Source organism: Arachis ipaensis, chromosome B5, assembly GCF_059453495.1.
Source record: "Arachis ipaensis isolate K30076 ecotype BB chromosome B5, ASM5945349v1, whole genome shotgun sequence".
Lineage (NCBI taxonomy): Eukaryota > Viridiplantae > Streptophyta > Magnoliopsida > Fabales > Fabaceae > Arachis > Arachis ipaensis.
Window position 1 is genome coordinate 25,364,289 of NC_142440.1, and position 12,462 is coordinate 25,376,750.

Sequence of the window (12,462 nt, forward strand, 5' to 3'; positions counted from 1 at the left end):
GCAACCATACAAAACACCAAATGTATACAAATATTATTTTACCTGAAACAATTGCACGACAGTTTCTTTTCCTAAATTCTTTAGCAAATGAACATCACTTGGATACTGAGTAACTTTCTCAGCTAATTCTAAACAAGGAAATTGATCACTCCACACAGATCTCGGATCGGCACCACGAACAAACGCATGCAATCGCATTTATTTCGGTCTTTCATACTGAACACGTGAGCCAAGATTAACATCGGCATCAGATAAGACCTCCAATGACTTTTCTGATCCAACCCTTTCCTTTTACCACTTTATGGGTGCGCACTGAACTGAGCCGCCTAAGGGATAATAGTCTTCTTAGAACCATCTTTCTCATTTTTCTTCCTTGAATCCAAGAAGGACCTCATGCAGGCTGAAGACAAGCTCAGCACTTTGCCACCTAAAAGAAAAAGAAATACCTTAATAACACTCTTAAAATGCGAAAGGTGTCCAAACTTCAAACACATTACCTATGTATCTAGGCAAAAGTAAATTTATCAGACTCATCTTTTAATATTTCAGGAATCGAAAGCAAATTCCTAGGCAAAAAACAATCAATAAGGTAATCTAAAATGAACTTCTCATCATCAGTCCTACTCATAGCTTCTAAATTCTGCATAGGTTTTGGACACCAGTATAGTGGAAAATTTTTCGCCAGTTCATCATATAAGTAAAAAGGGTATTCGGTCTCTTTAGAACGAACTTTCATAAACATCTCTTTAAAGTTTTTAAAAGAGAATTTGTATAATACGAAAAGGGAATGGCCAGGGTAATTACTGAGGTTTATCCATAGACCTTTCTGCACCCCTTTCGATTGAAATAAAGAGAAAAAAGTTAAGAGAAGGGACAGACTTCAAGAAAATCCATAAGGCATTCAAAGGCTCAGAGAAAATCCCAAGAATTAGGATGCAACTGCGACAGAGCACAATTCAACTGAGTTAACACTTTGAACTCAAAATCAGTAAAAGGAAACTTACATGAAATCAGTCAACCCACGACTGTAAAAGTAAAAATATGTCCAATCCCCCTTTCTTTTTCGCACACCCTTTCCTCACCATTATAGGGAAGAAATTCAATCCCAGTGTGACTACCCTCCCTCACCCAGTTAGACCCATTCAGAATAGTTAAGACTCTGTATTCTGGAACAGTGATTCACGACACTTCATGTCTGCATGAACCCAGTGGTACCAATATTCTTTAACCTAAAAAACTTTGTCTTTTCTCATCAAACAACAAGCAAGCACGAAGTGAAAAAGTAAGAAAAATTTACATCCTTTGGATGTCATTTTTCTTGATAAATTAGAAGGAACAAAGAGGTGGTGAATTTTTCTAAAAAAAAAAACACAATGAAAGAAAAAAATTAAAAAGACCCAATTAAGGCCACTACCACACGATAAGAGACACACAATCTCTAACTTTTAAAAAGTTTTAAACCCCAAACTTGACAAAATGCCACATCCGCAACTTAAGCTTGGGGTATAGGAGGACGCAAGCCGAAGTATAACATCGGCATTTTAAGTATAAGATCAACTAGCTTACAAAGCATCTATAGCAAGTCAAGCTTGGGGGCTCTGGTCCGTCTTTGCTATTTCGGAACCGTGACGTTATACTTTGGAACAGGCTTTTGATTTAAAAAGTAAATCCCAGATGGCTCAAAACACAATTCTCGGAACTCCAAGACTAGAACGGTTACATTATGCAACAATAAATTGAGAACAAATATGAGCAAGAGAGGCAAAAAAAATTAAGAGATATCCCACTTAAGAGATTTGATTTTTCGAAAATTTTGTACTGACTTGAACGTCGGAGTCCTTTTTGCATGTCTCCAACTTTGATTTTAGCCTCAACTGGACAGACGAGGAACTCACAACATAACTCATAGGAGGAAGACGATTAAAGAGCTGCCTTCTGTGTTGACGAGCTATATCTCGGAGTCCCACATCAGGCTAGAACATTATTAATTAAGAAGTTTATAACTTTTAAATTCTTTTTTGATGTAAATTTTATAGGTTTCTTTTAGTATATATTATGAGCAGTAAAGGTTAAATTTAAATCTAGAAGAGTTGTTTTACTACTTCCAAACTTGATTACTTTTTTCTTGTGCAATTTTACCAAATTATATTCAATCTTTATTATTTTATTTTTCATGGTGATAGAAGAAAATTTATATATTTAATTGTCGTATATTAGAGCTCTATTTAAGGATTAAATTGTTGTTTACATAAGTCGAGATTTAAATTTTTAATATTAATAAATTAACTACTAAATCAATTTAAGTTAGTTATTGGTTAGTGAGATTTGTTTGGTTGGATTTAGAATACTATTACCGAGACTAGATAAATATTTAAAGCCCATTTCTTAGTGGGTCAAGCGTGCGTGACCAGGAAAGTTTAGCTCCAAGAAAAAATAAAAAAATGATTGGAAGTCAAAATAGAACAACTCTTTTTTGGGTTATGCTAGGTAAAAGGTAAAATTATCCTTAATCATTTTTAAAGAATTGACAAATTAATCATTTATTTTTCTAAAAAATAGTCTGATTGAAAGATCAACATCGTAAATGTTTTTGTTAAAGACTAATTTATTCAAAGATAATTATTCGCACATTAATTTAGGTATAAGTCAAAATTATATGATCAAAGTGATACAAAACATTCTGGTATAGTAAAAAAAAATATTTTGTCAATTAAGAATACACTTATCATAAAAATATGACGTAAAATAAGTATTGAATTAACTGTATATTAATTGTATATAATATTTTTAGTTAATTATAATCTATGAGTCAGTTGAGAGTAGTATTTATAACTAAGAGATATAAATAATATTAGAAAAAATATAACATATCTCAAGACGAGTGTTCTATCTAGGTATTAATAATATATATCTTTTGAAAAAATATGATATATTTTATAGCTCAATTATATCAAAAATACAGTTAAAAACATTATTGAAAGATAACAGTGATTCAAAAGCACATTTTGAATCAATTACTAAAGTAGAGTGTTGATTAACATAAAGGATAATCAATCATTAATACCATATGAATTTTCTGTGGTTATTATTATAAAACATGCAAGCCTAATTTGAAGCTAAGTTGACTGATGATGATGATGATGAATATGTCAACAAACTCAAAAGATATATAGATTGGTGTATAGTTTGTTATTTGTTAATTCTATTTCTATCTTACTATCTACCATCTTGTTCTCACTATAATAATAATAATAATAATAATAATAATAATGAGAGATTTCATTAATTTTTTGTACAAACCACTTTAACTAGAAATATATGTATATTGTTCTTAGAAGTAGAAATATTTAGGCAGATTAAAGTAGAATCAAATTAGACATACTTTAATTTAGTTATTTATGAATTCTATTTACCTCATTAATCTGCTACCATCTTAGCCAGCTAGTTTTTTTTATCATATTCATAATAAAATACAACATATATATGTCTCTATATAGCTAGTAGGTGTGTGTATTTAGGGAATAATGAAACACACATAGAGACCTAGCAGCTTAATTGGTTAACTTTACACAATGCTAGCTAGTAGGTGCGTGTATTAGGGAATAATGAAACATGCATAGAAATCTACCAGCTTAATTGGTTAACTTTACACAATGCTAATATAATAATCAAGTCAATTAATTTCTAAACAAAAGTGTATTATAATTTTCCATATCTGATAATTAAAGTGACAAAGCCTAACTATTTTATTGATTCATCATATCACAACAATAAGAGGGGTTTTCTTCTATAATGCTATCTGAAACAATTATATTCATTTCAATCGCATGATTGAAATTATTATTTGTGTTTTATGAGCAGAACACAATAGCCTAACCACACGTAGATACCAATATTACATACATACTCCTTCAACTAATAACTAACAGAAGATGTTTAAGTATGCTCATATCCTTCTTGAAATATGATATTCTAATAACTTTAACTATTTATATATAATAATACAAAAAATACAAGGTCTAGATTTAGCGAATGAAAGCCATTTTTTTTCTTTTCTTTAACAAATTTTGTGTGATTGAAGTTGTCAGCTTATCCTCGTAGACAAATTTTAAAAGCTATTTTTTCCAGCCGTCATATGTGATATGTCTTCTTGATCTCCATTAAATGGTGTTATTTTTTTTTCTTTTTTCTTTTTTGTATTAAAAGCTATTCCTCCTCCTCCTCCACCTCCTCCTTCTCCTGCTAATTAACTCCATATAATCTGCTATTCAAGAGTCCACAGTTCCACATAAAAGGTATTGTAAAGTAGAAATTCCAGACTTAAGACAAATTTGGAAACCATTTAAAAGAGCAATACCTGAAATGGGTAGTTGAGTATCCTCTGAAGACAACTTGAGTTTGGTTGGCATCAATATTTTTATCGACCCATCTAGCCCAAGTCGTCAAAGCCCTTCTAAATGCATCCAAAACCTTGAGTCTTGGGTATACATGGTTGCCTTCTTGATAGTAGTCTTCTCTGTGAGTTAAGAGAACACAGATTAATATCTCAAATGGGAAAGCAATCTCACATTACAAAAGCACAAACTATGATAATTTCATATGGGAAACATGAATTACGTAGATCATGTTATTCATCTTTGCTTCTGAGCACCGACCAAACTCACCCCCTTAAATGTTTTTTCATGCGTCCACCAGTGGCCAGTATTGAAGACAATGATATCAGCATCATGATATACAGTAGTTGTCTGGTCCATCAAATCCAATCTTAATGTCTCAAATGATCCATTTATGCCTTTGAAACATTGACTCTCGAACAATGAATGGTGGACTAACAAAATCTACTGAGCAATTATAATCCTATCAACACAAGAAAGTTTTCGATGAGATAATACCATTACAAGATATCTGCATCACAGAATCTTATATATGTTCCGAAAACTTGCCTCAAATCTAAAAGCATAAACACCTTTCTTCTTAAATTCATGTCTTCCAGAAATTTCAAAAACACGTTTCTTGTCCTTGACACTTTGACGTAGTATACACACCATCGACTCCCACATGTTCCTGTTCAGTGAATCTCCCACAAAAACTAGCCTCTGACATTGCAGCCTCTCCAGAAAATCAGTTGCATTCAAACTGAAAGATCACGTCAGTAATTAATAAACATACAACAAAAGCATTTGGATATTAATTTAAGATGACTGGCACTAGTCTGCTTATAACTAAAATTGATAGTAAACCAAAACTGCGATTAAAACATATGGAACTATATCATGAGAGATCCACTATTTTACCCCAGTTAGTTGTAGACTCTGGTTGCAGAGTATTTACCAGTGGATCCCATAATTCTCTACCTTTTAAGTCAATAGAATCAAGACTTTACTGAACATTGTTAATACTCCATAATCCATATGAGAGTGTTAAGGGAACAACTCACCTCTAAATGGTAAGTAGTGCACTGGCATTTACATTTTACCCAGAAATTGAGCTAACTAAAGGAAATTATATAGGTCGTATTAAAATTTCATAGAAGTAAACTAGCATTTCGGTACTTGTAAATATAACTAAGCTGTAACTAATCCCTTCATAGAAAACAAAATAATATTGCTAATTTAGGAATCTCTTGTCGGTGGTAATGTGAATGACTCGTAATTTAAGATCTGGATCAGACACATAACTTTAATCAGGAATCGGTTTTCCATGGATGGAACCATTTTACTGAGTTTGACAGAAACAGTAACCCTTTTCCCTTTCATCATGTACATCTAAGCCACCCCTTTATTTCCCTCTTTTAGTCCTTCTCCATTCTACTCCGTTTTCTAAACCTTCATACATCTAATTTTTCAGCAATACCAAGTTGCAGTTTAATATTTGGGTTCACTCATTAATTTAATATAATTACTACAATTACTATTAATAGACAACTTGCATTTTTCTAATAATAACAATAAAAATAACAATATTTCGCACATGTTACTGAAAAAACCACAGAAAAGAACAATCATACCTTGAAATGTCGCATTTATGTGGCTGCCATTTCCATTTCACATAATCACTATCAGGTCTTCCATTAAGGTGGCAATCAAAATCCCTATCGATGAGTGGACATGAACCTAAGGGGTAATATGGCTTTGAATCATCCCTTATCCACATACCATCATAGATATCACAATTCTGATCATTTAAACTAAAACGACCCTCCATCTTCACATCTTGTGAAGAAGAACCACCAGCATCAATAACCACAGTTACATTATCGTTATTATTATTGTTACTATTATTATTATTAACAGAAGTCACGTTTGATTCACCAGAAGAAGAAACAGTTGCATTCGCAGCAAAGTCCACATCTTTGACAACCCTATTATCAGGGAAGTTCCCAATCTCAGTGACCAATGTAACGTTCTCACCGTTGGATTTCAGCGGAAACTGTTGCACTTCACTACTATTAAGCGTTGCATTCTCACCACCGACGGTGAAATTCGCAAACCGTGTGTTCTTGTTCAAACCCTGACTTGAAGCATTCACTCCGCGAGTTTTTTCAATTCGTTCTTCATCCTTCTGCGGAGAACTTTGACACTTCACGTCTGCATGAATCCAGTGGTACCAATATTCTTTAACCTCAACAACTTTGTCTTTTCTCATCAAACAACAAGCAAGCACGAAGTGAAAAAGTAAGAAAAAATTACGAACCTTTGGATGTCATTTTTCTTGATAAATTAGAAGGAACAGAGAAGTGGTGATTTTTCCTAAAAAAATAATGAAAGAAAAAAAATTAAAAAGACCCAACTAAGGCCGCTACCACACGATAAGAGATACACAATCTCAAACCTTTATAAAGTTTTAAATCCCAAACTTGACAAAATGCCACATCCTCAACTTAAGCTTGAGGCCTAGGAAGACACAAGTCGAAGTATAATATCGGCATTTTAAGTATAAGATCAACTTACTTGCAAAGCATTTTATAGCAAGTTAAAGCTTGGGGCTCTGGTCTGTCTTTGCTATTTCGAAACTGTGACGTTATACTTGGAAACAGACTTTTGATTTAAAAAGTAAATCCCAGATCTCAACGGCTCAAAACACAATCTTCGAAACTCTAAGACTAGAATGGCTACATCATGCAACAATAAATAGAGAATAAATATGAGCAAGAAAGGCATCAAAAAATTAAGAGACATCCCAATTTGAGAGATTTGATTTTTCAGAAATTTTGTATTGACTTGAACGTTGGAGTCTTTTTTTTACAGGTCTCCAACTTCGATTTTAGCCTCAACCGGACAGACAAAGAATTCACAACATAACTCATAGAAGGAAGACAATTAAAGAGCTGCCTTCTGTACTGACGAGCTATATCTCGGAGTCCCACATCAGGTCAGAATATTATTAATTAAGAAGTTTATAATTTTCAAATTCTTCTTTGGATGTAAATTTCATAGGTTTCTTTTGGGTTATACTAGGTAATCCATAATTTTTTTGAACAACATGAACAATCATCAATCAAATCAAAATGTACTACACTTCCTATATATCTTGTTCACGTTGTTTAGTATTTTCATTGTTTACTTATATTTTTTTTTATAGTCAAAACAAAAGTATAACCCCTAAAATTTTAAAGAGCCCATTGGAGGTTGCGCGGTAACCCGAAATTCAAGGTAAGAAGCAGGACAAGACACACAAACTGACACTTGGCTCAATAAGAGACCCTAACCCCAAAATACCAAAAAAAAAAAAAAAGAAGCTAGCTCCATGCATGCATGCACGCACGCATGCAACGATTGCAACTTGCAATCTGCGGTTACATGGTGAAGCGAAACAAACCACCTAAAGCAATGTCATTGAACGATGCTGAGAGCTTATGATTCATGTATGACATGTGATCAGAGGATATTGTTGTTGTTGTTTATGCCTATGTTTATTGATCTGGGGAAAGCAATTTAATTTGTCATCATCAGTTTCTGACACCATTTTCAATTTCAATGTTCTTTGATTGTTAATGACTACGGGGGTTCTGTATTTTGTTGCCATTTCTGAGTATCATCCAAAAGTTGAGATCTCTTTGAGATGGCTATCCACGACCATTCTTCCAACGTGACACCATCTTCGTTCTCTGATTCTTCAAACTTTTCTTCGCCGCCATCCCCTCATGCCTCCGACTCCTTCCGTAGATCACTCAAGAAAAAGTCCGATTCAAATTCATCGTCTGACGATCCATCACCAAAACCGAGTCCACGGCCTCCGCGTTCTCCGCCACCGCCGAAATCTCCACCACGGCCATCAAAGTCTCCACCACCACCACCCTCTCCGCGTCCACCAAAACACTCGCCTCCTCCAAAAACACCCCCGCCGCCGCCATCGCCAGTTCCGTCACCTCCGCCACCACGGGTTACACCTCCTCCACCCCCAACTTCAATAACGCCACCTGATTCACACTTTACTCCACCTCAAGTTACTCCTTCTCATCCTCCTCCTCCTCCTCCTCCTCCACCACCACCGCTGCCGCCGACAACTAGTTCCCCTCCAAACCACCCTACTACGCCGCCACAATCACCTTCTCCGCCTTCAAGATCAGGCGGTGATTCATCTTCTTCGAAGCGCCATTCTCCCCCAGCGTCGTCAACTTCGAATACACGAGGTTATAGTGATCGGATAGGCCAACATGTTGGTTTTGCAGTGGCTGCAATTTCCATCATTGCACTCATTGCTGTAATTCTCTTCTTTTTTTTTAGGAAGAAGAAAGATCGAGGCGATGCCGGTTGGCCACAAGGTAAATTATGTTCATTTTCATTTTGGTGGAAACTCACCAAAAAAAATATTAATTAAAAATTATTAAATAATTTAATAAATTTAATTAAATTATTATTTAATAATTTTTTATTATTAACGTGCTTTTATCATTTTATTTTTTGAATTTATGTTTTATGAAAAGATATTGTTCGATCTCTTATTAATATAATTTATATAGAAAAGCTAAGGCCATAATTTTATGTATTTTAGCCAATAATTTAATATATTTAATTTAACAGTTTAATAATATATTTTTAAATATTATAAAATTAATTATTGATTAAAAATAATAAATCATGTTAGTCTATAACATTACTGTTATTTATATGTTATTTTTAAGTTAAATTTTAATCATAAATTATTTTTATAATAAAAAATTTGTGTTTTATTATACAAAATAAAATAGATGAATTTTATAGTAAACTTTGTATCAATATTAGTAGCAATAAAATTTTAAGAAGACTTAAAAATATAATTAAAATTAAAATTACAGATTTTACTATTTATATAAAATAACATTATCAAAAATAGAATAAAATTATCATTTCCCTAGAGACATTATGATTTATTTTCAGCAGGCCTGCGTGCGTATCCCAATTTTTTAATCTATGTTTGTTAGTTGTTAGTATCTAGACTTTGACTTTCAAATTTGACGAGTCAAGACTAGTAGCCAGAGGATTTGGAGTTAGTCTTTTTTTTTTTTTTTTTTGCACGGAGGAGTACGTAGTATGAATTAAGCATTAGTTACTCATTATGTTCGTTTTTTGAATGATTGCGATGATGATGATAATTAGGTGGAAATGTACACTACTACTACAAACAACCAGGCGGGGCCAATGGTCCGCAAGTAGGGATGTACGGTTCACAAAAAAAACAGTCTACTCCGGTGAGAGGCTACTATGGAGGTTACGTGAGATCACCTTCAGAGCTACAACAAATGAGTGGGGGTATAATGGCTTATAGCTACGAAGAAATCGTGGAAGTAACGAACGGGTTTTCGAGTGAGAACGTAATAGGAGAAGGTGGGTTCGGGAGTGTGTACAAGGCTTTAATGCCCGATGGTAGAGTAGGAGCAGTGAAGATGCTGAAACCTGGTAGTGGCCAAGGAGAGAGAGAGTTTAGGGCTGAGGTTGACATTATTAGTAGGATTCATCATCGTCATTTGGTTTCTTTGATTGGTTATTGCATAGCTGAGCAACATAGAGTTCTTGTCTATGAGTTTGTTCCTAATGGGAATCTCAGTCAGCACTTGCATGGTAATGTGAGTTTCTTTTTTATTCTTTTTTATTTTTATGTAAAAATTAATTACTTGTTACATAATAATATATCAACCGGTTTTCTTTGAAGACTAACCTGTTTTTTATGCTAACAAAGTATTGGATGAATCAAAATTAAGGATGAGAAAAGAATTGGTACATATTTCATAATTTTTTCCATAATCAATCATATTGTCTAAGCTAAGTAAGCTTCTATTATTCAATTGACATTTACTAAGATTCACAACCGAATAGGATAATGAAGCAACTTTTGTAGCAAAATATATCCAAAGAAATAAAGATATAGAAAAACTAATTTTTATATACGTAGGAATTGATTTGGTGTGTGGTGATCTGTATGTAGGAAATAACTTACCTGTTTTGGATTGGCCGAATAGGATGAAGATAGCAAATGGCGCTGCAAGGGGCATAGCGTATCTGCATGAGGGCTGTAAGTATCTTTTTCATTATTTTTTTTTTTAATAGTATACAGAGATTTTTAGTATTTTATGTTTAACATGCTTAAGATGTTTTTGTGGATTGATTTTGTTATTGTTGTAACACGATTTTTTTTTGCTTAATTTTTATTTTAACAAAAAATATTTACACACAAATTAGGAAAAGCTTTTCCAATTTCATAAGCAGCACCATCTTTTTTTTTCTGGAAAATTATTAATGTGTGTTAACATGCTACTGGAATAATTTTTTTCTAAAAAACAAAATCAAAGTCTAATACAGTCAAACAGTTGACCAGGACATAGTAAGAATGAGAAAATCAACTCAGTTTTATCTAGAAAAAGAGACTAAAAATAAATTTAGTCTTTGTATTATTTTTGATATAAAATGTACAAAATTAAATTATATTTTAGTATCTTATTTGATTCAAGAAGAATATAAAATGAGAATATTTATTAAAATATTTTTAATATTAAAAAAGTATTATTAAAATTTTAATTTCTGATATAAAAAATTTTAGTTCTTTGTGTTTTTATTTTCTAGAAATATTAAAATAACTAAAATTTTATATTTAAAAATAAAATTTTAGTCTCAAATATCTACCACCAAATATAATATTAAATTTTAGTCCTTTAGTTCCAATTCCAATCTCTTTGGGAACATACACTACTTGTAAAGACATTTTAGGCTTGTCATATTTAAACAAGCTAGAAGCTCCCTAATTATACGTATATATGTCTTCTGAAGAGAAGAAGGATGTGAACATACATTCAACTTCAAGCACAAATATTGACACTGATGTGTTAGTTTAAATTTTCTGTTTTCTAGGCAACCCAAGGATTATTCATAGGGATATTAAGTCCGCAAACATACTTTTGGATGGTGCTTACGAAGCACAGGTATATATAAGCATATATATTCTTTCTAAATTGTTATCTGTCTAAATTTGAAGTCCAGAGTGGTAATTTAGCCTTATATAATTATTAACACACACAGGTTGCAGACTTTGGACTTGCCAAACTAACTGATGACGCTAACACCCATGTATCAACCAGGGTGATGGGGACCTTCGGGTAGGCATATAAAAGAGTAACATTATAATGTTGTAAAACATGTTTTCCTGGTAATAGCTAATGTTGGATGATTATCCATTGTTGTGCAGATACATGGCTCCAGAGTATGCAACAAGTGGAAAATTAACGGATAGATCAGATGTTTTCTCATTTGGAGTTGTCCTGCTTGAGCTCATAACTGGAAGGAAGCCCGTTGATCCAAAGCGGCCCATCGGAGAAGAGAGTTTGGTTGAGTGGGTATGACTAAACTTGAAGAAACGTTAATTGATTTCTCTTATTTTGATCTTTCCTTATCATCACAAATTAACATGCATACAGGCTCGTCCACATCTTCTTCTTGCAATGGGGACGCGTGCGTTTGGTGATCTAGAAGACCCAAGGCTTCAAGGACGCTATGTTCATTCTGAAATGTTAATCATGATTGAGGCTGCTGCCGCATGTGTTCGCCACTCTGCTCCTAAACGCCCCCGTATGGTTCAGGTCATGTATTTAAATTTTAAGAAATTTGACTGATGTTGGCTAAAAAAAGCTAGTTATCTAATATTATTCTTGTATAAATATTATCCTTTACTAAATGCAGCAGCTTCTTTTTTGTTATGTCCAATTAGGTGGCAAGAGCCTTAGAGTGTGGAGAACAACTAGATCTATCAAATGGGGTGAAATATGGTCAAAGCAGAATATATGATTCAAGCCAGTACATTAATGATATTATGAGATTTAGAAGGATGATGGCTGATGGCAATTTTAGCGGTTACGACTATGATATGTATAGTACAGAACACAGTTCAAGAGAGTTGTCTCCTTCTTTAGGGATGCCAACTAGTTCAGGTGGTAATTCAGAACCTAGATCTTTCAACAACCATAGGAGCTTCTCTGAGTCTGAGCAACCATAA

At 33.3% G+C, this 12,462-nt stretch overlaps 1 protein-coding gene and 1 pseudogene across 1 annotated transcript; one reads left to right on the top strand and one right to left on the bottom strand.

Moving 5' to 3' along the window:
* Positions 1 to 360: 360 nt before the first annotated feature.
* LOC110271960 (protein trichome birefringence-like 2) lies at positions 361 to 6,645 on the bottom strand (annotated as a pseudogene).
* Positions 6,646 to 8,061: 1,416 nt separating this feature from the next.
* LOC107640391 (proline-rich receptor-like protein kinase PERK15) lies at positions 8,062 to 12,462 on the top strand. Its single transcript, XM_016343915.3, has 8 exons — positions 8,062 to 8,764; positions 9,579 to 10,040; positions 10,405 to 10,491; positions 11,325 to 11,395; positions 11,493 to 11,569; positions 11,659 to 11,806; positions 11,888 to 12,049; positions 12,178 to 12,462. The coding sequence occupies exons 1-8, from the start codon at positions 8,062 to 8,064 to the stop codon at positions 12,460 to 12,462; spliced, it is 1,995 nt and encodes a 664-aa protein (XP_016199401.1).